This window comes from Hypomesus transpacificus, unplaced genomic scaffold, assembly GCF_021917145.1.
Source record: "Hypomesus transpacificus isolate Combined female unplaced genomic scaffold, fHypTra1 scaffold_107, whole genome shotgun sequence".
NCBI classification, from domain to species: domain Eukaryota; kingdom Metazoa; phylum Chordata; class Actinopteri; order Osmeriformes; family Osmeridae; genus Hypomesus; species Hypomesus transpacificus.
This window is the reverse complement of record NW_025813698.1, coordinates 407291-435287: the sequence shown is the minus strand read 5'-3', so window position 1 is coordinate 435287 and position 27997 is coordinate 407291. Positions and strand designations below refer to the sequence as shown.

The 27997-nt window shown below is 45.9% G+C and overlaps 1 protein-coding gene across 2 annotated transcripts; it reads left to right on the top strand.

Annotated features, from left to right (window-relative positions):
• Window positions 1–27990, top strand: LOC124487880 (microtubule-associated serine/threonine-protein kinase 3-like). Of its 2 annotated transcripts, XM_047050252.1 has the most exons (27): window positions 1–1344; window positions 3489–3578; window positions 7381–7469; window positions 7823–7895; window positions 9973–10051; window positions 11233–11390; window positions 13194–13269; window positions 13477–13686; window positions 16664–16765; window positions 16955–17087; window positions 17198–17265; window positions 17398–17489; window positions 17783–17991; window positions 18359–18497; window positions 18599–18731; window positions 18996–19161; window positions 19400–19501; window positions 19849–19971; window positions 20341–20453; window positions 20785–20963; window positions 21262–21386; window positions 21632–21829; window positions 22035–22261; window positions 22470–22592; window positions 22883–23019; window positions 23559–23743; window positions 24038–27990. In XM_047050252.1, exons 1-27 carry the CDS (start codon window positions 1298–1300, stop codon window positions 25096–25098), a joined length of 4437 nt encoding a protein of 1478 aa, XP_046906208.1. In that variant the 5' UTR covers window positions 1–1297; the 3' UTR covers window positions 25099–27990. The 2 variants fall into 2 exon arrangements, with proteins under 2 accessions (XP_046906208.1, XP_046906209.1); XM_047050253.1 differs by lacking the exons at window positions 1–1344; window positions 3489–3578 and adding an exon at window positions 4545–5838.
• Window positions 27991–27997: the final 7 nt, after the last annotated feature.

Genomic DNA, 27997 nt, shown 5'->3' with positions numbered 1-27997 from the left:
TTACATTGCTCTGCACAGGTTATCTTTGTCTATTCAAACGTTCTGACTGAACTACTTTCTGTAGACGAATTCCAACTGTGTAGAATGTTCAGTTTTCCAACAGGTGGCGTCAGTCTGGCGTCAAAGAAGCGCATCATGGCTATAATGAGACACTGGAAAATGTGGGTTTGCTTATTACACTGGTTCAAGGTTGCCTAACAGAGTATGGCGTTTTTGAACTTAAAAATGCTTATTCTTAGGATGCATAGCAAAGGATGAACACTTATCATAACATAACTGACAGTTTGATGTGGAGTAGCCTACATTTTGCGTGACCAAATGTGCATCCGAGATGACACAGATGCACAAAAGACTGCACCAGACAAGAGAGAGGCGAAGGTAAGTCCTCGTCTCCATGGTAACTGAGGAGCCTGTTCTTCTCTGCTGTTCAGTTACACCTAGTTACACAAAACTCCACCAAAGCATGACCAGGGAAACCCCTTTTTTTTGTATTTATGTGTTGAATATGTATGCGTAAAAAAACTGGCAATATAATTTGAAATCCTAATGCAACCATGCTCAGAGTCAGAGAGCTGAGTAGGTAGGCTAAATCATGGGGGGTAGTTCTTTAATATTAACTATTTAGGCTACACATGATCAAGTCTGCTGAGTCCTTGCAGTAAATGTTTTTTTGGACCTATCAAGGCCTCGAGGTCAAATTATCATCCTGGCACACACTCACACACCATCTATCTATCCATTTATATCTATTGTATCTGTCTGTCTGTCAAGTGAGCATCTCATCTGTCTGAAATTAATTTCAGACAAATACTTTGAAACCAAAGTAGCCTTATTGCTTTTTAAAACTTGCTTTATGTTCAAGCATTCATCTTTGTTATTTTATATTTTTGCTGCCAGTAATTAAGAATTAACCCGTGCAGTATGATAGACATAATCGACACCCTCTATTTCCTCACCCCCGGTAATCACATGGGAGTGGTGACCATTCCAACGCCTCAGTCACTCAGCGCTGGTTCTGCGCTAGTTGTTCGCCTATGCTTCTTGAGATGAAGATACCTGAATCCCGACAAGCGCTCGGGTTTACAAATCCCTAACCGAACGGAATGCTTTCCCGACATGCGGTGTTGTTAGTTAGCAGGGAAATGCTAAAGTTAGAGTCAAACGATAGCTTGTTGACAGTTAATTTTAGTTCCAAGCGTACAATGAATGACAGCAGAATCGACCCTGATATTATTACTCGTGCCGCGCCGTGACAACTGAAGTTAACTGGGATCCCTTAGGCAGGAGTCGTGAAACGATGAAGTCAAGGAGAGACAAATTGAAAATCCCATCCCTTACTCTGGAGTAAGTTTACGTTTGTTTAATGGATATGCTTGTATTGCTTATTCGTGTTTGCTCATTGTAGGCTACGTAGGTTTGGAAAGGAAATACACTTCATGAGATGGCTGGTTTTGATGTTGAGATGCAGCTTCGTAAACAACCAGGCGAAGTGTATTCGCATAGCATTCTGGCATCTTAAATAATAATGTAGCCAACTATAATCGATATATACAAAATGTCATGGTGACGTTTACCAAGAAGAGAAAGGCATTTTAGAAAGTCTGAAAAGCTACAGGTGTGTCGATAGTTCAAAATCGCAGACAAATATCAATGACGCACAAAGTTGGAAATGACAAAGCTACGTGTGCATGTTTTTTCACTAACCCTTCTCAAGTTTTCATGGAGTAAACATTTAGTTTAGTTTATAGTAGGCCTACATCTTGATTTATGGGGTTTTGTTTACTGTTAAAAGCACTTCCACTGAGTCACACTATTGGACTTGAAATATTCATTGTGCATTGTAGGCAAGGTTTGGGTTATTTATTCGTGCATTATGTGGATTTTTGCAAATATATTTGTAAAAGCTGCTTGTGGCGTTGAAAACCAGTTGCGAACATTTATTTTCTTATTGGTTGATGGAATGAAGAGCACCATGCTATGCAGTTTGTGTGTGACCTTAGAAAAATACCTATAGTCTGGACTTGTGATTAAAAGCATTTTATAGTAATTTAATAGCATTTCCAGTTTAAGTTACATGCTCTCTTGAGTCATGCAACTCGTCACTCATTGTTGTGTGGCCGTTTCCAACAAGCGTTGTGATTCCTGTCTCATCCCGCCCACTCTCCTTTCCCACAGTATAGCCAGGAGCCTGGTTCTTGCTTGCCCACTAGACGTTGATCCATAAAGCGTAGGAGCGTTTCAGAGCTATCTGTGTTTTCCCATGGATCATTTGCTGGAGTGCAATGACCCATTGTTTTTGGTGCAGAATGCATAATATTGGAGCCCACAAATAATCCACTTCAGTACAAGCAAGCAGCGATGGAGGTTAGGACGTTGGTGTGAAATCTAAGGGTTTGGGTTATTCACAGTCATGGCAGCTAACCCTAACCCAAACATTACAATATATGTGATAATATGCATTTGTAGGGGTTATTGAGAAGATGCGGTGGTCTAATGAGGATTTAGTGAATTGTGATAGGTCTTTCTAACCCTCATTATGAGACAGCATGGTGCAGTGTCTTCACACAAGGAGTTGTTTTTCAACCTCTCTGGATTACTATGACAACACGCTCATGTCTTTGCTACGGTAACCGATGCTGTGTTCTGCGCCAGCATCTGAACAACTAACTATTAACATTGTGCTGCAATGAAGCAAGACACAGAACTCTGCATTGAAATCAATAGTGAATTTTCAAGCTGGATCAGCAATTTATACAATTCAGCTGATATATTACAATATAGCTGAATAGACAAATCGTAAAGGAAAAATGTGTTTATCTTCAGCTATGTTCATGTTTTTTTCCACCATAGGCTTCTTAAGTTTTCATGGACTAAAATACTTGACAGAATTAAAGATTATTTACCATAAATTTAAAATAAACCGTAGATAGCTGTAGGTTGGGTTTGTACTCAAAACAAACACATCAAGAATGCAAGATAAGTCTAATAAGCTTGAAACCTAACCAAGTCATTCATAACCAGTTCTTAGAAAGGTTATATGAACCTGTATACCCTTTAACAACATTGACATAATTTGCTACTGATTATATTTACATTTAGTCATTTAGCAGATGCTCTTATCCAGAGCGACTTACAGTAGGTACAGGGACATTCCCCCGAGGCAAGTAGCGTGAAGTGCCTTGCCCAAGGACACAACGTCATTTGGCACGGCTGGGAATCGACTTACAGATTACTAGCCCGACTCCCTAACCGCTCAGCCACTTGACTCCCCAACTACCATGTAAATGAAATCCATTACTTCCCCCAAAACAGTTCACCAAAACAGCTGCTGTCTTGCCACAAGCAAACAGTTACAGGGTGTCTAGCACAAAACCATTAATGCCAGCCGATGAAAGTGGTACATCGAGGGGGTTGGTCAGAAGTTTATAGGCAACACGAAAATGCTGAGGCAGCCCACTGACCCATGTGACCCGTATCTTGCCTTACAGTTTGTCACCCACATTCCAGAGCCCAACTCTTCTGAGCCCATGCAGCCCCTGCAGCCCCTGCAGTCCCTTACAAACCCTACATCCCTGGAGGTAAGGAAACAGCTCTCACATCCGAATCCGGTATGAGTTGAAAAGGACTAGGTACTAGGAAATTTGACTTAAAGATTGATTGAAACACCGAAAAGAATAGGATGGTCATCAACTTAAAAATTGCTATGTCCTATGTTGTTAAATTTAATATTGAGATTTACATGTTGCCAAATGCCAAGCACTTAATGGAAATAGGGCTATTAAGGACATTATTTGTCGTTTTGAGGGTTTATGACTTTTGGTCCAAATCACAAATCACACATGCTGTCTTTCCCAGCCTATGTGGGTTGCTTGGCAACATCAAAGCGGTGGAAGTATTGGAAATAATCCTGAAAACGGAAGCAGCATATAGCATTTTATTTTTCTGTATTACAGATGAAGACATTTATGTCTTATGTCTAAGTCTAAATAGTTATTGATAGAGATATTAATTTGTTTTCTGGATCAAGAGATACCACTCCTGTGGTGCAGAGTACTGTGGATATTATTACATTCTTAGTTCTCATTTTAATCCTTTTTCTATGGTCACATATAGGCCCTATACTATGTTTCCCTGTAATAGTGGAACTTACTAGTGGCAGAACATGATGTCAAAGCCTCTGCAGTATGATAGTAAATAGCAGTTTAAGCACAGCTAAACACAGTTGCTGCTCACCTTGTGAGCCCTACGGAAAGAAATTCACCTGGAAAAAATCCACCCAATTGCAATGAGCTGTTTTCTTATCAAGGTTCATTTTGTGTTGTGTATGACCTTGTGTAGGTGTGAGTATGACCAGCACCACTTAAATAAGCCCCTCTTAGATGGATGGCATTCTTTTTCAATAACAACAACGATAAAAAAAAGTCTACAGAGTAAATTATTTGTGCTGCAGAGTTCCTCTCAGAGGAGAAGTGTTAATTAATTTGTGAGTGGCTGGCATGATCACGTAAGACCTGAGCCTTGCTATCAAGTGCTTCCTACACTTGTGGACATCATAAGACACATTTCACTCATCTATATCACAATGTGTCAAGGACTGTTTCTACAAGTGTGTTTTAATGGAGAAATCTAACGGATTCACTTTATAGACCCTGAAGGATATGCATGAGCGTTGAGACTAAGAAGGGGGTCCTACGCTTGTGTATAAACATGCCTGGCAGTACCAAGGGAAATCAGAGTAGGTGGATGTATAGAGGGACATAAGAAGTCTCTTGTTGTTGCCATGAGAAGACAATCCTAGTTGCCCTGATGGCATACTGGCCAACAAAGGGTGAGATGGGGTATGAGTTAGAGGTAACATAGGGCAAATTTTGTGTTGTGCATAGCCTATGGTCTACTGCTAATTGAATTATGGTTTTGAAATGTTGTTTCTGATTCTACAAAGCTCAGTTTAAGTTTTTGTTTTGTTAACTTGCATTTGAGTATAATTGCAACACTTTTCAGCAAAGCAAGCCGTTCATATTGTTGGTGGCACAATTTAGTCTGAATAATGAACCGTTCAACCGACATTTTCCTCAGTCTTGGTCATAACCTTTTCCAGAGCACTTGCAATTCTAGAAGTCTTCTGATTACCACTGCATGGCTAGCCTTCGTTAATTGATTTGTTACATTGTCACATTTCATTGGAATAAACCAAATTCAAGAGAGCTGGGAAGGTTGCGCCGTTCCCATTCTGTGGTAGGTCCCAACGACGTCGGTTGGGGAAGGTTATCCTTCGTCACAACAACACCCCAATGAGAGCGAGCTGAGGGAGTGTTTCTATGGAAGCTAGTCAATCAAAGCGCGCTTCGGCAGTGCGTATGAATTGTCTGGTCGCCAAGATCTCTCTCACTTAAAAGATGTAGCCAGGGAGCTGTAGGAGTAGTTGGATAGCTGATTACTTTGAGCGGACAACTTTTAGCTACAGAAATGACGAGAGCCTGCTTCAACTGGGAGCCTGTTTGAATGAGGTTGAGTGAAACTAGCCTGCTGCTAGCTGGCCAGCTACTCACTCACACAAGTTGTGAAGCTAGCTAACGTGGGGTCGGAGTCTGGGAAGGAACACAAAGACTGCCACGGCGATGGAGGGTCTACAAGGGACTTCAGTTATATTCATGGATTCTAGCTAGATGGAAATTTCATTTTAAGAACAATAATGTTCTCGCTTTTCTCTTAGAACGGAATATATGTTAGCATTCTAAACAAATAGCACTACAGTATGTCGGATCCAAGCCACTGGACCGCATTGCCAAGCTACAAGTCTCATTTTGTTACCGGGGCGATGCTTAAACGGTCTAAAAGGTAAGACATCACATTTTTGTACTTAGCTGTACATATAGTAAGGGTAGTCTCTGTTTAAGACCGTATAAACTAAGGCTGGCTATAATTTAGTGCTAGTAAGGGCGGCAGGTCTCTGAATCTGATAGGAGAATCACTGACGTTGTTATATGGAAATAGCCCGGAGACGTCTGTATTTGGACATGATTTCTTTCTGAGTATACGAAAGCACTGTAAGTAATATAATTTGGGGGAACTTTCGGAAATGCTTAGACTAGCGTTATATGATGTACAGTTAGCATCTCTACTATGGTAGCAAACTAACTACTGTAGGTAGTTCTGTTTTCTATGTTGTTGTGAAGTTAGCTTGCGATGCCTTACTTCCGAACTGAAGCTCCTTGGCTTCTGCGTGGTAGCACTAGCAGCCAGTGTGTGATACTCCTTAATATTTTTTGTTTGAGTGACATAAACGTAGCCAGTTGCTCTGGTATTTAAATCCAAATACAATGCAATGGAATCAGATAACAACATGCCTTTTAACTATTAATCGTTTCTGAAGGCAGTGTAAGGTATTCATTTGCCATTGAATGATTGACGACATGTTGGTAGGCTACGAACAAATTGGATGGTAGTAACTACAAGCTTGTAACGTCAAGGGCTAGGCCTTGGCCACGACGCGGGATTGGATTCATGTTTGTAATAAGTTAAGTGTTGAATGCGAAATCAAGAGTTTACACTACATTAATCAGCTCATTTCTGAAACATAATAAATAAGAGCTAAATTTCGTGTTTGCTGAAAGTGTCTGTCTGGTCTATTGCCATTGGTTCATTCATCTATTGTTGTTTTAATGAGCTAATACACATTTTCCCGACAGACAGTAAGACACCATGGCAGTGAGACACACCAGGCTGACACTGATGCCTGTAAAACAGGGTTAGGAAAAGATGACCATGGATTAATGGGCAGTGGCATCTCCTCAGATGACATTGACAGCCATGTACATTTTTACACAGCTGTCAATGTCCTCCAGTCTGTCTTGCCTTCATCAGGATATGTTTTTCAGGAGCCAGAGATAAGGTGTTTTGTTTTAGTTTTTTGTAATAATCTGTCTTGCTCTGGAACAGTCAATAATTTCTAGTCTCATCTGTGACCTAGATACATCAGTCTCAATTGTCTTTGGTTTACCAGCTTAGCATGTCAACAACACACTCCTGTAACATGGCTCTGCATCTCTGATATCACCAGGAATTATGATGCACTGAATCAGGGCAGCGGTTGTGTTATATCAGCTTTGTGTGCCCCCCCCCCCCCCCCCCCACACAGAAGGACAGATGGGGATGCTTTCTAACCACTGACTTTGCATTACTGCTTTCTTTTTAGAATTGATTCGCGATCATTGCTGCAATATTTCTTATGTTTGTAGCACTGCCGCTTACTTGCAAGGCAGTATCTGTGATTCAAATGTCGACGGAACGCTTGTGCCTGGGCAATGTTTCAACCACCTATCCTAATGGTGTCAGTGTTTGCTGGCGCAGGTGACTCACTTCCGTTTTTTGTTCCCATAGCTGCCGCAGCAGTAACAGGAAGAGCCTCGGTGTTGGGACACCTTCTCCCTCTCTGTCCAGGCCTCTGTCTCCTCTGTCCGTCCATACTGGTAAGACGCGTTGCAGGCAGCACCAAACTGTAGCTCCCAGTGTTCTGTTAAAGCAGTGCAGGTTGTACCAAAGGCATACCTAATAAAGACATCGGTAATTGCCGGTGTTGTTGCTTAGGAGGCCTACTGTGACCCCTTGAAATAGATCTACAAAGAAATTCACTCCAAAGTGAGTTTATTTGGTCTCTTTTTTTGTTGTCAAATTTAGATTATTAAATTTGGCTACAAGCACATTGGAGTAACCTTAAAAAAAATATATCAGCAGCAAGTTTATATAATTGCCTCCCTTCATTACTTATTATTATGGGTTTCAATTTGTTGTAATCACAGTAATCATCTTTGGTTTCTTTCAGCTGCAAGCAGTCCCCTGGACAGCCCTCGGAATGTGTCTACTAGTACCGCCCTCAACTTTCCATTTGCTCGCAGGTATGCTGGGAGTATAATGAAGGCAGACAGTGCTTGTTTGTTTTGATTGTTCTTAATTCTAGTTGGAAAATGGTGTCAAACCACCCATAGCACATCATGTATTTGAATGTGTCAAAAACATAAAATCTCATTAAGGAATGTATTTATCTATGAATAAATACACCTTTTTCCAGAGTTACTTGTGAGGTGAGGGCAGGTTGTAGTTTTGTATTCTCCCTAAAACCACAAGGCATTCATTTTAGAAGGGTTAAGAATATCTGAGATATACCATCTACAGACGACGATGAGTCATGTAATATCAGCCTTTAACTGTCCCTGTGGGAAATCCCTTCTATACTTACTTCCTGGCGTCTCACAAACACGTATTGTATGACGTGGTCGAAACAAACCTTTTGGACAAATTCAACCTCTGCTAGCTGTCGTTGAGAGGCCCCACCGATCGACATCATCACAAGCATCAGAGTTTGTGAGACCGTCATCCCTGCTACCTCCCACCTAAACGTTTGCCTGGTTTCAGTAATGACGCCATATTCGAGTGTATATTAGGGAGCAGCCAAAAAGACGCATGTTCTTGCTCGACCGTTTCGATAACGACGATGGAGACAGATGGAACAAAAGCTCTGCTCGTCGTCTTTCGATGGCGGAGTCTGTGAATCACGTATGGGGCTTCCTCTGTTGCTTGTGCGGGGGGGGGGGGGGGGGGGGGGGGGGGGGGGGGGAGCTCGCTCAGGAAGTCGAATCGGCTTCTTTTCTCAGCCACAACCGAACTATGAGTAAATGTGAGCGTGTGGCTGAGGCGTTTGATAGACCTAGTACCAGTTACCTACTTCAGCTCTCTGCTAGCGTAAGGCATGGTGTGAGATGAAGGGATCCCCCCCCCCAGCCTACTCAAGGTTCCATGTTGTCAAACAGCCACATGCTCCCCAGCACTTTTCACCTCACACCTAGCAAAATGTGTGCACATGCTGAGAAGTTGGGTTTTTTCCGCCCTTGTTTAAAAAAAAAAGAAAAGAAAAAGGTTGCAATTTATTTAGAGGTTGTTATATCAAGAGCACCTCAATCCATTCAGCTGGAGCGATTCGTGATTATTTGGATTCCCCCCCCTATCCCTTTCTTTTTCTTTTCTCACATTTGGCCAGTGTGAGATTATCTAATAATGCTTCTCCACTGCCTGGGCATTCTTAGAGCAGCATGAAAGCACTCTGATTCCCTGTGACAGTAGCTGTCAGATGTCCTCAATGTTGGGTTCATCCCCTTATGAGACACATGAAGATAAGCCTCTGATAGAAGGCTACATCAAATGATTAGTTATGCAATACTTGGGAACAAAAAAAATAGGCTACAGGTTTTATCGGTGCGCAAAGATTTCGTTTTTGTTTTTCTGGAAAATGTTGTCAGGAAAGTGATCCAATTGCAGCCACTCTAATAGTTGAAAATATAAAATGGTTAATAGGCAGAGCTCAGCGTGCAGGCTGAAATGGAAGGCAGCTTCAAGTTTGTGTCGCGCAATCAGGGCTCAATGCTGCACAAATCCAGGCAGACGGCGAAGGCAGGAGTGTCTCAATCCGTCGACCAAATGTCACATGTCATTGGCTCGTTGCCACCGCCATGTCCGTGGTTAGGCTCAAACTCCATGAAGACTCGACCTGGTTCAAACACTTACCTCTCCTCTTCTCCCTCTTGTTTCTTTCTCCCCACGCTGTCGTGACACCAGCCACATGGCTCGCACTGACAGGTCACCTCTCTTGAACTGGCTCTCATCTTTCGGTTATTTGTATTTATTCATCTGATGCGTTCAGCCACGGCATCTCCGTGGTTTGGGAGCCACATGTGGGGAAAAACTGTACTGTTTACGTAACTTTTATTTTATAGACTTTCAATGACACGGGCTACATTAACTGAACATTGTGAATACCTTTTACATTAAGGATATTTAAGGACACTGGTTACTTCAGTGCTTCCCGCTGGGGGGGGGGGGGGGGGGGGGGCAAGGACTTTGGTGATGTGTTATGTAAGGAGTTTGGAAATGGGAAGGTTCGAGGTTATGTAAATCACATGTGCGTTTTCTTTCTCCCAGAGCGGAAGGCCGAAGATGGTCGCTTGCCTCTCTCCCGTCATCCGGCTATGGAACTAACCCTCCCAGCTCAACTGTCTCTGTGAGTCCCCCCCCCCCTCCTCCAACCCACTCTCACTGCATTGATCAACGCGATGCAGTGGAACCGTTAAAGTCCTCCTCACCAAAAGCTTGACAGATAAAGAACGACAAGCAAGAGATGAACAACATTTGACAGAACAATAAAACACAAAAGATACCCAATGGGAGAAACACAATTGTTTCCCTTGATGTGCCAAAGTGAGTCACCATGCTACTGCCTGAAATAGGAAAAGTTTGGAGCTCATAATGCATGCATGTAGTTAACAAAGGGATGATATTTTGACCTCACGTGGCTACCCTGTTTGTGCTTGTAATTCGATTTAATGCTTCAAAGAGCATGTTTCGATGACTGGAGAAAATGTTACCGAATGTCTCGTCGGCTTTGAATCGCTTTCTTAGCCTTTGCTGTTGCAGCGAATATTCTTTATTTCTTTGTCTGGCATTTGACCGCATCTAGAGGTCCACCCAGTCCACCACCAACCCAAACTCCTAGATCACTACAATAGGCCTACATCCAACTGCGTCCTTCACCTTCAAGGGCACTCCAAACAAACAAATAATTCACACACTAACAAATAATTCACACACTTAAAAGATCATGTGGTGACAAACAGGGAAGTAAAATGTGGAGGTTAAAACTGTAGATGCTGTCATTAGGCAAGATGGTTCATGGTCTTGTAATAGGCCAACAGCCTGTGGTGAGAAGCCGCCATGTGTTCCTCTATTGTGAGATAGTTTATGAGCTGAACCCAGGCACAGGCAGCTAGGTCATAAGAAGACAATAGGCCTTTTCAACTCTGTTTTTATATGCGGGCAGAAAAAGGGCCCTCGCAGATGCCGTCCTGGACGATAGAGTTGCTATTCAGGACACATGGCACGCAAAAATTCAACAGATTGCTGAAACAGCAAGTCCTAGCCTTTTCATGTCACAAACAAAATGTTCTTCGTATTTCAACGGACGCCAAAGTCTTATCACGTTCTAATTAAGATACACACACACACGCACACTACCTACATTTATGGTGATAAAAAAGCATAATTTGAATACCTAACGTTCTTGTTCTGCCAGTCAAATAAGATTGGATTTGACAAGGTGCTTTTAATCTTTTATGCTTCAGGTGGTGATGTTGATGATGTTGATGTTGATGATGTTGATGATGTTGTTGTTGTTGTTGTTTGCAGTCGTCGTCCTCCTCCCAGGAGCGTCTGCACCAGCTTCCCTACCAGCCCACGCAGGACGAGCTCCACTTCCTGTTCAGACACTTTCGCAGCTCGGAGAGCGTGACTGACGAGGATGGACGACCCTCGCCGCTCATGCGTCCCCGCTCCCGCAGCCTCAGGTAGGCCCTCCCCCTCCCGCAGCCTCAGGTAGGCCCTCCCCCTCCCGCAGCCTCAGGTAGGCCCTCCCCCTCCCGCAGCCTCAGGTAGGCCCTCCCCCTCCCGCAGCCTCAGGTAGGCCCTCCCCCTCCCGCAGCCTCAGGTAGGCCCTCCCCCTCCCGCAGCCTCAGGTAGGCCCTCCCCCTCCCGCAGCCTCAGGTAGGCCCTCCCCCTCCCGCAGCCTCAGGTAGGCCCTCCCCCTCCCGCAGCCTCAGGTAGGCCCTCCCCTTCCCGCAGCCTCAGGTAGGCCCTCCCCCTCCCGCAGCCTCAGGTAGGCCCTCCCCCTCCCGCAGCCTCAGGTAGGCCCTCCCCCTCCCGCAGCCTCAGGTAGGCCCTCCCCCTCCCGCGGCCTCAGGTAGGCCCTCCCTGCTCCCGCGGCCTCAGGTAGGCCCTCCCCCTCCCGCAGCCTCAGGTAGGCCCTCCCCTTCCCGCGGCCTCAGGTAGGCCCTCCCTGCTCCCGCAGCCTCGGGTAGGCCCTCGCTCTCCCACTGCACGCGGGGAGTCGCTCGGCCGCCGTCACGCGCATGCACGTACAGAGCTGGGCGTCTTTGTTGCGGGCGGCGTTTGGCGATGCTTGCCGTGCAGTATTGTGTTCCTGTTAAGTTGCAAATGTGCATTTGATGTGCGGTTGAGGGCGTGAGTCAGTGTTAATGTTGTAACCGTTGAAGAGAGATAATGTGCTCATTTGCAAGCCCATGCCTGATACTTAGATTCAGTGGACTTAGTGCTTTCTTTGAATTTGGAAGTATCTGCCTACGCACATTTGGCCTTGTCTATGAACTGAAGTTGTTTTTCGCGTTTGACATGCCTGATCCTGTTCAAAGAGGTTACACTGTCAAATATATTACTGTCAATAAAACGTGTTGACCTGTGTTCAAATTCAGAGACAACATTTGTAAATGAATGACAATTTTTATAAGAGTGCACACATTTTAAGGTGCCACTCCAGTATCTCATCAACAGTCAACAAGTTCCAGAATGTAGTCTGATAAGTCAGATACAGCTGACGACTTAGTAAACCCTGAGAGTTGTTGTCAGTCAGGAAGCAAGCAGGGTGTAGCGTGGTGGCTTAAGGACGTTTAAAAGATTGTGGTTGTGCAGCGCAAAGCCTGCCAGGGTGCTCAGGCCTGAGCTCTGTTCTTGTGGCACGTCGTGCGTGGGAGTGCTAGCTAGCGCTGCAGGGCGCTGCTGGGCAGGAGCCTCGGGCGGGGGCGGGGGTTCTGGGTGCCGCAGCGCGCGCGGTGGGCAGCCTGCCCTCTGCTGCTACAGAGGGCCTCTTTTGTGGAGACGAATACAGTACAGCAAGGTCTGTGAAGAATGAGTTGGAGCTTTTTGGTTGAATACCTGATGTAGGTCTTGTCTTTCTTGGACAACAAGTGTGTGGGGATCGGGGGGAGGACTGAATAGACTTTCTCCTGGGTGAGGCAATATTGATGTTGTCAAAATCTCACTCGCGAGTTTTTATTGCCTATTGTTTGCAGAGCCTTTTTAAATGAAAAAAGTTCAGATTGAAATGCGTTTTTCGAAATTCTCAGTGGATTAGAGTAATGCTTTTAGAAATGTGAGCATTTGGAAAAACGCATCTTGCAAACACATTTGAGAACCATGTGATCTCTGTCATATGGTTCCTTTTGAACTGATATGTATATTTTATATTAGTACACAAGGAGAACATTTGACATGTTTTGATCCCCTAAGTCTGGACATAAAGTCTTTGCATTGAATTGAATGTAAGATAAGTTTTTTTCTTTTGTCTTTTTCCTTAGTCCCGGACGAACAAATGGCTCTTTCGATAACGAGATAGTCATGATGAACCATGTTTACAAGGAGCGCTTTCCTAAGGTACGTGACAGCACAAAACGCATGAACCCATACATTACAAATTTTTTGGGGGACTACTTAAAAATAAATAAATGAGAAAGCATTGGGTCGAAGCAAACAAACCCACGTTATGAAGATCAATCATCACAAACGATGATTCCCCAGTAAAACCCCTCTCCCGCGGAAACCAGGCCTATAGCATGCGTGTGTATACTGTGTTCCCTCCAGGCCACAGCGCAGATGGAGGAGCGCCTGCTGGACGTCGTCACCCTCTGCTCCCCGGACAGCTCCCTCCCTCTGGGGGACGGGGTGCTGGGCTTCATCCAGCACCAGCTGGCCGAGCTGGTCCGAGACTGCCTGGACAAGTCTGAGAAGGCCCTCATCACCTCGCGCTACTTCGCCGAGCTGCAGGAGAAGCTGGAGAAACTGCATCACGAGGTAAGGACACGGGGTCATGTGACACGGGGTCATGTGACACGGGGTCATGTGACTGCCGAGGTGGGACATTGGGTCATGTGACCACTCCTCATAGGAAAGAAAAGCAAACGCTTGAGTCATTTGATGTGAGATGTTAGGTGCGTTCGACATGACCCGACTTCATGCGGCGCTGCAGGCGGCTGACTTGAAACAGTGAATTCTGGGTAGACTTTTTGTCCGACTTGAGACGGCGCCGAGGACACGTCACTGTGACGTCGCCATCAAAGTCCCGTGAGATCGATTCGAGAACTGCCGGCTGTGTAGCCGAGCGCATTTTCTCAAGAGCAACTGCACGGGTTCAAGTGACGACACAGCTATTTCATGATTGGCCAGAATCACACACGACAACTTTGACGCGTGTTTTGTAATATTCGGACACCTTTAGTTTCGCCAACGTTCAAAAAAGTTTAATTGAATAAAAAATGTGTTGAAGAAAGGGTTTTAGTCAGCCTCTTCACTAACAGAAATACTAAGTTAAATTATAAAGTAAAGTAAGCAAACAGCGCTTGATCGGCCATGACTGACATTAACGCAGCAAACCACGAGAAGCTGGAATGTCCGACTTCACAGAGCCGTTTTCAACTCCTCCCCGACTGCAAGCGGCTACTCTCGCCGGTCGTTTCATGCAGCCGCAGTCCATGTCGAACGCACCTGTTGGGAGGGGGGGTCGACTGGCCTTAGAGGAAGATGGAGCGACTGGGAGCTGCAGATCTGGTTTAGGTTCCACTATAATAAGGGGTTGTGTGATTTAACGTGTATAATTACCATAACAACTACTAACAATATATTTTTACATGGAGACCCCTTCATTGCTTAAACAGACAGAAAGTGATGATAAACACCCACTGACTTGGTGCATTACTGACAGCTTTTGGTACTGTGTCTCTTTGCAAGAACAGCAGGCATACAGCGCTACTTTGGTAATGGAGGGGGATGGCATTTAAAAAGCTGCTTGTGGAGGCAGGGGGAGGGAATGGGGGGGGACACCCTCTGGGTGTCTTCCACTGCAGTGTAAGCAGTGTAAGCAGAGCTTCGAGCTCAGATGGACGATGAACTCTGACCTTAACTGTCACCTTATCTTCTCCTTGATTGGCAGAGTCGTTTTCCCTCTGCCGAAGCAGAAACATAATTAAACCGCATGTCGGCATACCATTAACTCACGGCCCGTACATCAGTCCGGTGTATAATCATTCTAGTGTTTTAATGAACTCCCATGCCGTCGTGCTCTGCAGGTCAACAATCAAATTGTGATAAGGTTAAATAAAGAGGAATTGATTGGACCAAGCCGAGTGGAACGAATGAACATGACACAGCCCGATACCTGTCTGAACCCCCCCCCCCCCCCCCCAAAGGCACACGCACATTTGGGACTGGAACTCCAGCGGTGGTGAGCTGAGTCACAGAGCGCATGTCTGCAGTCGTTTTTTTTTTTTTTTTTTGGTCACAGGTCTTATCTATGTTATGATAGAATGTTAGTTTCTATGGCAACCTCCTCCACTTCAGTCCTGTGTGGTGCGCCAGAGACAGCGAGTCACTGTGTGTGTACTCTCAGATAGCAGACTCGGTTTACCCACAGCTGAATTGATAAATGCCTTTCCCATCAAGGGGAATAATAGTATAACACCACAGATTCAGTCTGCCTTCTTGTACTGAATCCCTGAGTGGTCTGGGATGTTGTCAAAACATTTTAATCGAGGGAACCAGATTCAAAGGATGTATTACGTCTTAATTTTACACAAGATCTTTACTGCCCCACGTTTGTGTTCAAAACGGTCTAGAACTTCATTTTTGATCTGTTACTGAGTTGGACCTCAGAGAAGAAGGTTCAATCTTTTTTAGTTGGCTATACCAACTCAATATAGGGTTGCCAAGAATGTCCTCAAACCCTCTTTTATGTGACTCAGTGTGTTGCACAGTGCCACCAGTGCAGTGATATCGCCCTCAGCAGTGACGAGTAAAGGCCAGAGATGATTCACTGCTTGAATCAGGAGCCCCTCTGAACATGCCTCTTGAGAAGTCTTTATACTGTTTGATGTAAACTTCCCAGATGACGCATCATTGTGGGGATCGGTATGTAGGATAAATCTGTCCATGTTCAGATCCATCTCTTTGGAGCGCATTGTTCCTCCTTTCCCCTCAGATCCCACTAGTCTTCCTTTGTTGTGGGCATATTCCTTTCTCTCTTGGATGAGTCAGAGTTGACCCCTCCCCCAATCCAGATTAGTTTGACTGTCCAGGAATTGCTTCTGTTTTATTTCCTCCCAATTAGACCTCCAAGATGTGGAACAAGCCCGCTTCGCATGTTTTCTACATTTTTATGTTCCTTGTATTTTTACTTTTAACGTTCACTGTATCGTTTCGTCTAATTCCAGTTGTCTGTGTAAATACATTTCAAAGAGGCATGCAAATCCGCTATCCCCTCATGATCTCTTGTTACAAACTCTGCTCTTAAGTGAAGCAGACAGTTTGTCTAGAAGGCAGACTTTATTTGAGGTTTGTTCCCCTAATTAAGAAGTCCGTTTGTGTTGTGTGAGGCTGTGATTGGCCAACATCAGCACATATTTCCAAGAGAGACAACGAAGAAATGCCCTGATTAAAGAGAGAAATTGATTTTTATATTTAGTATTCATAACTTGTGTAGGTCTGTCATCATATACTCAAATAACCTTGGCGTGTGTTATAAAAACAAACAGCTGTGGTAAACTAAATGACTTGCATAATTTTTATGTGTGAAGTTGTTTGCAGCTAGGTGTCTCTGGGCGGGGCTGTGTGAACGAGCTCACGCCCAGCTAGGTGTCTCTGTGCGGGGCTGCGTGAACGAGCTCACGCCCAGCTAGGTGTTTCTGTGCGGGGCTGTGTGAACGAGCTCACGCCCAGCTAGGTGTCTCTGTGCAGGGCTGTGTGAACGAGCTCACGGTCAGCTGTCTGTGTGTTCCAGGCATACGAGCGCTCCGAGAGCTCCGAGGTGACCGTGATCAATCAGCTGGTGAAGAAGATTCTCATCATCATATCTCAACCCGCACGACTGCTCGAATGCCTGGTGAGACAAACAAAGGGGAGGCCTTTCTGATTTCAAAACGAGATGGATGCAAATCCAGAGGGATTTCCTTTTCAATTATTTTGTTTGTTTGTTTTTGGTAGAGGATTGGAGACTCTCCAAAGGATCTCTGAGATGATTGGATGATTAGTTCTTGCCAATTCCGTCTAATGAACCTCTGTCCGTTGGCAGGAATTTGACCCCGAGGAGTTCTACCACCTGCTGGAGGCTGCGGAGGGTCATGCCAAGGTGGGCCAGGGTATCAAGACGGACATCCCCCGTTACATCATCAACCAGCTGGGCCTGACACGGAACCCCCTAGAAGGTACAGGCGCTAACGGCTGACGAACAACAAATAAAATAAAATCATTCAAAACGCACATACAAATCTATCAACGTCATCGTTTGACGTCGAGCGGCACCTCCTGTGTTTAGACATGGTGCAGCTGGAGCAGTATGAAGCGGGATCGTCCACGTCGGTGGACTTCGATGCACTTGTGGAGGTGAGACGGTGGCCATCTTGCTCGGTCAGGCTGTGTGACAGACAGGACGCTCTGTGCTGGAGCTTGACCAGTGTCACTGAATCAGACAGACGGTATACAACTCCTAACGACGGGTTTTATCGTGTTCCGCAGAATAAATGTCCCCAGGCACTCACCCCGACCAGAAGGAAACCGCTGGAGAGTGATTTTGAGACCATCAAGCTCATCAGTAATGGGGCCTACGGGTATGTGTCTACAAGTTTTCTTGTCCTGAGAACAATTCATGCACAGGTTCATGAAGCATGTTTTTAATGCATTTAGGTGTTAGCATGTCTTCTCTGATTTAAAGTCAGATTCAAATGATGACAGTAAATGAAGAAGAATCTTGGTATATGGCCCGCTTTTCACTGTCATACCAGTGAGAGACCACACACTCTAGTCAGCCAACTGTCTCTTAATAATAATTAAGCTATCCTTGAGCTGATTGGTTTACGGTTGAGGCCAGGTTGTGTTTGACGTGGCTCCTGGGGTTCTGCAGAGCTGTGTACCTGGTCCGTCACACGGACACCCGCCAGCGGTTTGCCATGAAGAAGATCAACCGGCAGAACCTGGTGCTGAGGAACCAGATCCAGCAGGTGTTCGTGGAGAGAGACATCCTCACCTTCGCCGAGAACCCCTTCGTGGTGTCCATGTTCTGCTCCTTCGAGACCCGCCGACACCTCTGCATGGTCATGGAGTACGTGGAAGGTAATGGGGAAACGACGTAGCAACACACACACCAGGAAGTGATGAAGAAATGTGATTGGATAACACAAAGCACCTCAACCAGTTGTTGTCAACAAGAGAACTTGAATTATGAAACACCAGTGTGTTCCAATCTATTTTTAGAGAAGTTTCTACTTTAACCGAGAACAATAAACAAAACTCATGATCTCATCTATTGACTTCATTTAAGTGAATGACATGTTATTATAAGAAATCTTAAGTGACATTGTCTTACTGTACTGGCAGCCACATTTATTTGTTTTAAGCTTTAGCAAGCTCATAACTAAAACCTTTGCTCTTAATTCTGATTAGGCTTTTTTGCGGTGTCCTAACTGACTGTTCCGTCTAGGTGGTGACTGTGCTAACTTGCTGAAGAACATGGGCCCCCTGCCAGTGGACATGACCCGGATGTACTTTGCTGAGACGGTCCTCGCCCTGGAGTACCTCCACAACTACGGCATCGTCCACAGGGACCTCAAACCCGACAAGTGAGTTCAGACCCCCCCCCCCAAAATCCGTAATCTCACATTTCTTTTTTGGTTACTTTTCTACCGTTTAGGCTTACGATTCCCCTCTGTTTCCCCTGCAGCTTGCTGATCACATCCATGGGTCACATCAAGCTGACGGACTTCGGCCTGTCCAGGATCGGCCTCATGAACATGACCACCAACCTGTACGAGGGTCACATGGAGAAAGACACCAGAGAGTTCATAGACAAGCAGGTAAGGCCTTTCCTTTGAGCCTCATTCCATTCTCAAGGCGTCATTAAGAGATACTCTGCTCTATAACACGAGGAAGTAAGACAGCAGGGTTTGAATACCGTACCAGGCTCGCAGACGTGTCAACACGTCAGGTTGCTTGGCAAAAGACTGGGCGGTAGAAACACATTTTAGGAGACGCTTTTACCCTAAACAACATACAAATGCATGTAGAAAATACAGCAGAAAGTGCCTGGACGACCACATGTATCGGTTGTGCTGCTGTAGGTGTGCGGCACGCCCGAGTACATCGCCCCAGAGGTGATCCTGCGGCAGGGCTACGGGAAGCCGGTGGACTGGTGGGCCATGGGCATCATCCTGTACGAGTTCCTGATCGGGTGTGTGCCCTTCTTCGGAGACACTCCTGAGGAGCTGTTTAGCCAGGTCGTGAGCGGTGAGTATTGAGACACGCCCGGGCCTCGTTGAGTTGGTCCAATACCGCGGGCCTAATTATGCGGCCTGATTATGGCAGTCGACTTATTTTTGGATGGGGTTCTCCTCTTCTCTTCTCCTTCTCTTCCTCCTTTTCTCTTCCTTTTCCTCTCTTCCTCCTCTCATCTCTCCTTCTCTTCCTCCTCTCTCCTCCTCCTCCTCTTCTTCTCCTCCTCTTCCTCCTCCTCCTCCACTCGTAGATGACATCATCTGGCCGGACGGGGATGACGCTCTCCCTGCAGACGCCCAGGACCTGATCACTCGTCTGCTGAGGCAGAGCCCTCTGGAGCGTCTGGGGACAGGTACAGATCAGCCAGGCGTGGGTGGGGATGGGGGGGGGGGGGGGAGTCCCGCACTGTATCTACATCACTGGGGAAAAACCCTGTCGGTTAGCTGGGTTTGTCTCAGGTTGGCAAACTTAGCATGCAGCATTCTGAATGCAAAGTTTTTCGGGGGTTAAGGGTGCCGTTCTATGGGCATATGTGAAGCCCTCTGTGGCTTCGCTTGTAAAAAAAAAAGAAAAAAAAGAAAAGGGCTATACAAATGTACTTGGATTTGAATTTTTCCATTTGTAACAAGTACAGGTGCATTGGAATAGAACATTTAGCATTTCCAGTATGTGACGTTGGAACGTGAATGTGTTTGAAAGGGGGAGCGACGGAGGTCAGGCAGCATTCCTTCTTCCTGGGCGTGGACTGGAACGGCCTCCTGCGGCAGAAAGCAGAGTTCATCCCCCAGCTGGAAGCTGAAGACGACACCAGCTACTTTGACAGTAGGTGACGGTGCTTCTCCATGCTGTGTGAGGCTGATAAGCTTCACCTGTTCATCTAAATCCAATATTTACATTTAGTCATTTAGCAGACGTGAGGTGAGGTGCCTTGCCCAAGGACACAACGTCATTTTGCACAGCCAGGAATCGAACCGGAAACCTTCTGATTACAAGCCCGATTCCCTAACCGCTCAGCCACCTGACTCCTCCTTGCTGTGTGAGGCTGATTAGCTTCACCTGCTCATCTAAATCCAATATAAATAACGATGGATCAAGGATTTGTTTGGCTGCCAGTGTCCTATTTGGATCCCTAGACTGCTTAAACCCACCCACCGATCTGCTTGAACCCACCGTTGTGCGTTGTGTTTCCAGCTCGCTCGGAGCGCTACCACCATCTGGCCTCGGACGAAGATGACGAGACCAATGACGAAGAATCTTCCCTGGAGATCCGTCAGTTCTCCTCGTGGTCGCACCGCTTCAGCAAGGTTAAGATCAGACACTAATCTGTCGTCACAGTGGCACTGAGGCTGGTTTCGTATTTCTGAGGGTGCAATGTATATTGATAAAAAGAAAGTTTGTTAGCCAGACTGTCACATACAGTACTGTGCAAAAGTATAAAATAAAATAAAAAGGCAAAGAAAACATGCTTTACGAACTAATGAAATGAAAAGACTTAACAACATGTCTCAACATCACATTTTTACAGTATATCGATGTATAAACACAGATACAAATACAACAACAAATCTCCACGTAAAGAATCTTGGGTGCCCGAGACTTCGTCACACTCCCTGATGTCAGGATGTTTTCCTCCAGGTGTACAGCAGCACGGAACATCTGGCAACTCCCTCCAACCTGAGCTTCTCGTCTGACCGCAGCCACAGTGAGGAGAAGGAGGAGCGCTGGGAGGGCAGACTCACCCCCTCCCCCAGCCTGGGAGAGAGCTACAGGCAGGCCAGCACCGGGGAACGCTGGCACCCCGGACAGAGGGGGAGGTGAGCTCCAATCGACCTGTTTTCGAGTGCTGCTTCAAGTTGCTAATTCGTGTTTTCCTATTTTGGGTTGGTTTCCGACTGTAAATACCGGTCATTGAATGAAATGTGTTCTTTTTAAAAACCCTTCTGCTGATTTCAATGGCACAATAAACTGTCAATAAAAGTAATTTGTTCTTAGCAGTGAGTGCGCTATAACGTTGCTGCTGATTCAATGACACTATTAGCCAGAGGCATTGCCTGACTGTTGATAGCAGAAGATTCTTCCTAAGCGCCGCTCCTCCTCCTCCTCCTCCTGCAGCCTTCGCCCCCGTGCCTCTTCCAGCTCCTCCCAGTCAGAGAGGGGTGCCAGCCCCCTAGTGGCCATGAGCAGTACCCACAGCCTGGAGACCATGCCACGTTTCGCCTTCTCCACCGACGATGAAGGTGAGCCCAGCTCAGAGCTGTTCTCCAGCGTGGGAGGAGAGGAGGTAGACACGCAAACACTATGGAGAGGACACGATTCCCAACGGGAATACTTTTAGAATAAGAACAAGAATACTTGTGGCCCAACAATAACAATACATGTACAGACACAGCAATATTGTGGTCTAAAATGAACATATGACATATTGCAATCACAAGAAAGGTTTTGATCGATCTGACACAACCTTTCTGGTGTGCGTCTGCAGCTGAGGTCGTGGTGTCGAACCTCCAGAGGATCAGGATCCGCAGCAACAGCACCGGCGCCAAGCACTCGTCCCCCAACGACCACGCCCCGCGGCGCTTCGGGAACCAGCTGGAGACCCCAGACAGACAGAGGCTTCCCTGTGGGGGGAAAGTCCCCAAGTCTGCCTCCGTGTCGGCCCTGTCGCTCATCATCACCGCAGGTTAGAGTCAGCACGGCCAAGCTCACCAGAAGGGTTTGTGTGAGTGGGGGCAGGGCTAGGGCCTTACCCTAACCCAAGCAATGAGCCTGCATGCAAATCACATGACGGAGGAGACACCCATGTGGATATTTACTTAGTCCTGTGACGCTGTCCAGCCACTGTAATTTCATTGAAATCGACAATCCTTTTTGCGTTCTTCTTCAAGATGACATGCCTGGCGGGCTCCAGCCGAGCCCCGTGTCTCCGCGTTCGCTCTCGTCCAACCCCTCGTCCCGGGACTCTTCCCCCAGTCGGGACCTCTCCCTGGGCCTCAGCAGCCTGCGTCCCCCCATCATCATCCACAGCTCGGGGAAGAAGTACGGCTTCACCCTGCAGGCCATCCGTGTCTACATGGGGGACAGCGACGTGTATTCAGTCCACCACATGGTCCTGGTTAGTAAAGACATATTTTGATGTATTAGTTAGAAGGGGTGTATACGAATTGATTTAAACAATTATTTTAATGATGAATAAGGATTTGTTTGGCTGCCAGTGTCCTGTTTGGATTCTAGATTCACAAAATAAGGTCGAGGAGGCTGTTTTTTTTTTTTTATTCCTTTCCGTGTCTGTAAAAGTAACTGTGTTTTTGTTGGCGTTTCAGAGTGTTGAGGATGGAAGCCCCGCCCACGAGGCCGGTCTCCGGGCTGGTGACCTCATCACTCATGTGAACGGAGAGTCCGTGCAGGGGCTGGTCCACACAGACATGATCGAGCTGCTTCTCAAGGTACGGTCCATCACTTTCTCACGGCTTCAGCTGGGTTCACATACAACAGTCACAAGGGTTTTATTCAGCAGGACAGTACGACGGCTAACTTGGAACATTTAATAGGTTCTAAAACAGTTGTTTTCAAGACTCTAGATGCAAAATCTAGAACTTATGACTCATGAAAACATGAACGGTTTAGAACCATCTTCTCGTCGTGCCTGTTGTCTGTGAACCCAAGTTGATGTCCATCTATACAACTCATTCTGTAACTTAAATTGGATGTTAATTCACGTATTCTACAAAAACAGAGTGGCAACAAGGTGTCCCTTCAGACCACGGCGATGGAGAACACGTCCATCAAAGTGGGACCCGCTCGTAAGGTCAGCCATAAGGGCAAGATGGCGCGTCGCACCAAGAAGAGCAAGAGAAGAGAAAATCAAGACAAGTGAGGAAAATTCTAAATCCTCTATCATGTCATATCGTGTCATAATGGTTTCTGTTCCTTTTGCTGTTTGGTTCCACAAAAGTGGCTTCTCCTGCAGAACCCGGTGGGTTGGTTGTGGTAAAAAATACGCCCAAACTGCTTCTTACGTCTACTTATAACCATGACACAGTCTCCCTCTAGTGTTAGTTAGAGGGAACTGAAAACCAAACCCAATATAGGTCCAATCATGTAGGACATGCATTGTAATACATTTAAAATAGTATTAAATATAAAACACTGACATCCTTGACAAGACAACAAATTATAATATGATGCATGTCATAATATGGGGGTGGGGTCAGATGGCTGAGCGGTTAGGGAGTCGGGCTATTAATCAGAAGGTTGTTGGTTCGATTTCCGGCCGTGCCAAATGACGTTGTGTCCTTGGGCAAGGCACTTCACCCGACTTGGGAATTTCCCTGTACTTACTGTAAGTCGCTCTGGATAACAGCGTCTGCTAAATGACTAAATGTAAATATAAAAACGTTCATTTCCACCAGGCGGAGGAGCATCCTGAAGAAGCTGTCCAAGCAGAGCACAGTGATGCACAGCAGCCGCAGTTTCTCCTCTGGGCTGCACCAGTCGGTGTCGTCCAGCGAGAGCCTGCCTGGCTCCCCCACACACAGCCTGTCCCCCGGGCCCTCCACCCCCTGCCGGAGCCCAGCCCCGGACCACCAGGCTGCAGGTGAGCACCACCTGCTCCAGTTGAATATTGTCTGGACCTCACACGGTTTGAGATTACAAGAGTGGAGAGGCTTGGGGAGATAAAACGTAGAACTATCCTCAAAAACTTGAGTGGGGAAAACTGAGCCCGACATTTGAGATGAATATGATTATTGTACGTTTTGGGCAGTTGGATTGATTCTGTGATGTGTGTGTATTTTGTACACCTCTCATGATCTGGTATTGCCACTTGCAGTGGATTGTATGTTGTTAGCCGCAGCATGACAACAATGATCTTTAATTCTTCCTTCCCCAGACCCCCCTGACAGACACACCAACTCCCCCCAGAGCACGTCTCCCTGCTCCAGCTCCCCCAGCTCCCCAGCTGCCCACATCCGGCCCAGCTCCCTGCACGGCCTGGGCTCCAAGCTCAGCACGCAGCGCTACACCAAAGTGGGCCGCCGCAAGTCCACCAGCAGCATCCCCCCATCCCCTCTGGCCTGTAACTCCTCCCCCCAGCCCCTGTCTCCGCAGCGCTCGCCCTCCCCTCTGCCCGGCATCGCCAAAACCCTCCACACGTACCACGGCAAGACCCTGTCTCCCCCCACCATCGTCCGCCACATGGTGCGCCCCCGGAGCGCCGAGCCCCCCCGCTCGCCGCTCCTCAAGAGGGTACAGTCGGCCGAGAAGCTGTCCGGCGGTTACCACGCCGACAAGAAATGCTACACCTCCCGCAGGCACACGCTGGAGGTGCCCTTCCATGGAGAATCCGAGCTCCTGGGAGATCTGGAGTTGGAGGGGGCCTGCGGAGGCTCCCACCTGGGGGAGCACGGGAGGCTGGTAGGGGGGTACCTGGGCAGCCAGCGGCTGAGGGACCTGGGGTCGGAGCGGTCGGAGCAGCTGGTGGTGATGAGGAAGCTCAACCTGTCGGAGCGCCGTGACTCCTTCAAGAAGCAGGAGGCCGTGCAGGAGGTGAGCTTCGACGAGCCGGAGGAGAAGACCGGCCCCACGGTCACCGTGACCGCCCCCGGCGCCAGGCCCCTGAACCAGCACAGGGCGGCCTGGGTGGTGACCCAGCCCCAGTCCAGCGAGGAGGTGGAGGTGCCAGAGGTGAGGAGGTTCACCCTGGTGCCTCAGATCGCCGTGCAGGGCTCCACGGAGAGCGAGGAGCAGGACGAGTGGGAGCCGTGCTCCGACGGCGAGGATGACCCCGGCGAGAGGCCGGACTCTGCTGACGTCACCCCGCAGCAGCGACAAAAAACGGCGGCTCCCGCCTCAAACGTCCCCTGTAAAACAACCGAGGCCAAAGACAGGGCCACTTCAGAAAAGGCGGAACTCGTTTTAGAAAGCTCACAGAAAGGGAAGCTAAAAAAGTGACTGTCACTGTCTGTGACTTATTGACGTACAGCCATATCTTTAAAGGGAGCTCCTCGGTATTCCCCTTTCTGTCGGAGTAGGAAGTCATTTGCCCCAGGAGTCTTTCCCTGTGAACCGATTCCTACATTGATGTTTTGTTCTTTTGTACATTTTACTTGAACCACAGTGTTGTTTTGTAAATATGTGACACCAGGAATTAGACTGACCAAGTTCCTGTTCTTATTTATTGCTTTTTATTATAAGCTATGATGATTTATTAATGGGCCCAAAAGGAAGTATTCAACTGTTAGTGGCTAGCCAAGGGTAACTCATGTCTTGTATCCATGAAAATGTCTTTTGACTTGATTTTTCTATAAATGTCTATTTTTAAACAGGTTTGCTAATAGTAGGAAGGAGACTTTGGACCAAAAAACTCTCATTAGGAAGTCATTTTTGGGAGAGTTTAGTCTTGCCGGATACATTTTTTACAGACTCATGAATGGGCAAACTGTAGAGGAATGTTGAAGGTAAAGAGTTATTCAGCGGGTGAAAGCTGGAACCATGCTTGGTGTGCCTAGGCGTTAGTAATGCCTTCAACCAGTCAAGGCTGTAGGGTAACAAGCCTGTTTCAAACTTCTCTGGTCAAGTGATAACAATTAGCATAGTTGACATTATCTTTTATATATGGTACTAGCTTCCATGCCACACGTTATTGTTAGGTAAGCCATAGCCTCTTGCCTGGAATGCAGGACTAATCAGATCAAAAGTGAATCATTTTTATTGTTCACTGTTTGGACTTGACAGTAGCAGGAACGTGTAGTTCTCTTAATGAAGGAATTGTTTTAGTTTTTATGGTTTACAGCTCTTGTTTACAGCTCTGAGCATTTGTATGCAAATCACAATCGATCATATGGTGTTCCTTCTTTTATGAGTTATCACAGTCCTCCAGTGAGATGTGTCATCGTGACCCGATCTGCTCCCCATGACTCATTGTTCAGTAAAGTTTGTTTAACATTGGTAGCACGGCAATGCAAAAATGATGTAAAAGCTGGTATCTTAATCCATTTTTTAAACTGCATAATACATGTATTTTACACAGGAGGCTAAAGTTTCATCTCACACCTATCTATATCTGGAGATTTTACCACCCGTGCTACAGTTTAAACATGTTTGGCATCAAATATACTCGTTAAAGTATATATATAAAAAAAAACACAATTCCCAATTTACTGTATTGATGTTTACATTTAATAGTGCACTAACTTCTGTATTTTCTAAGTCATATTTTTTATGAAAAAAGTCAAGAGGAAGGCAAATTAAAACGAGGGCTGACAAACTCTCGTACCTTCAGTTGGAACCCAGGGATATGAACAAATACCAGTTTTGTGTCCTTGTCCTATACAGGTTTTCATGTACATGCTGATCCTGAGACTGTGTTAACGTCAGTGCCGTGTGCGATGCTATAATACTTGATGTGGGGATGCACAGGGGTAGAGAAAGGCCCTATTAGAGCTTAGAGCTCAGAATCCCATGCATGTCGTTTCTTACTGCCACAACTGTCATCCCAATTTGCACACTACAGCGATAGTCCTAGAGGTTGTTATCCCGGCAAACATGGTACACGCTGTTGTTAAACCTTCCATACAAATGATACCTTCAGTGTTATTGTTTCTCAGTGGAACACCGGGGGGAAAGGGACTTAACTAATGATGGACTGTTCACAGTGGGACTGCCAATGACTGTTGGCAATGAAATGAAATTTTGCTTGCTTGCAGCCTACAACAATTGTTTACAAGGGACATATATGCTATGTAAACCTTTTTGTAATCCTGTCATTTCTACTTTCAAACCATAGCAATCGATCAGAACCCCAACACTGAATCATTTAGAATAATTGCTGTAGAAGTACTTTTTAGAATTGTAAAACTTCCTGCCTGTTGTCAGGGAAGGCTTTACGTGGATACGTACCTGTGTTTAACTTTATGTTGAATGCATGCTGCATGAAACAGACACACAGACTTGATTGCATGGTATTAGGGGATTATTGCCCATACTGTGTTTTCTAATTAGTCTGGTAGGATTTTGCACAAAGTAAAACCTGATTCATATTCATGAATTTAGAAACGTCCTCTGTCTACTTGTAGAGTATATTTTATGATTTCAACCAACGCTTTTTGTAATGAAATCCTTTCTTGGATGGTTTAGTCCAATGCTTTTTACTCTTTCACTGGAATGTGTTCAAGTTACCACAGTACGTCCTGTGACGACTAAGTTAGGTACTGTACTAAGGTTGGACAGAATAGACTAAGCAATCGAATTAAGTCATTGAATGAAGCTGGCAAATTAGAAGTTAAGAAATTAATACTATTATTCATTATCACAAGAGAGTACAAGATAAACTACACATTCAAGAACAAATGTATCTTTTTGTTTAATTAAAAGAAGAAAATAAATAATAGAGCTAAGATGTCCATTTTGTGATTATGGATTCTGTACTGTTGTGGTTCATCACTTATTTGAATAGTTATCATTTCTGACGCGCAATTCCCTATTCAAAGTTAAGGTTATGACGTCGACACATAATTAAATATGTAACGTGGGAAGACATGTTGTCTGAGCACAAAAAAAACAGAATTCGATTTGCTAATTAACAATCCGTCACTTCCATTTTTTTCTACAATTTTGTACCGTTTCTGTGTTTCAGGTTATATATTTGTAAGAATTTAAACGGATGTTCTTGTAGGGTTCAGCAAGTGACTAATATAGTGGACATCCCTTAAGGTGTGAAATAGAGGCCCTCATTCTCTATAGCTACAGATGTTGTCATAATTGCTAATTTGTTGGGTACTTGTTTTTTTGTTTTTTACTGGCTGTTTAACTGTTTTATAATAAATTATTTGCATATGGCATACTAAATCTA

What these genes read in the sequence shown, in the direction of transcription:
- LOC124487880 (XM_047050252.1), top strand. Translation starts at nt 1,298, where the DNA reads ATGAAGTCAAGGAGAGACAAATTGAAAATCCCATCCCTTACTCTGGA. An exon ending in CAAACCCTACATCCCTGGAG is followed by an intron (nt 3,579 to 7,380) that starts GTAAGGAAACAG and finishes TTGTTCCCATAG; the next exon opens with CTGCCGCAGCAGTAACAGGA. An exon ending in ACTTCGATGCACTTGTGGAG is followed by an intron (nt 17,266 to 17,397) that starts GTGAGACGGTGG and finishes CGTGTTCCGCAG; the next exon opens with AATAAATGTCCCCAGGCACT.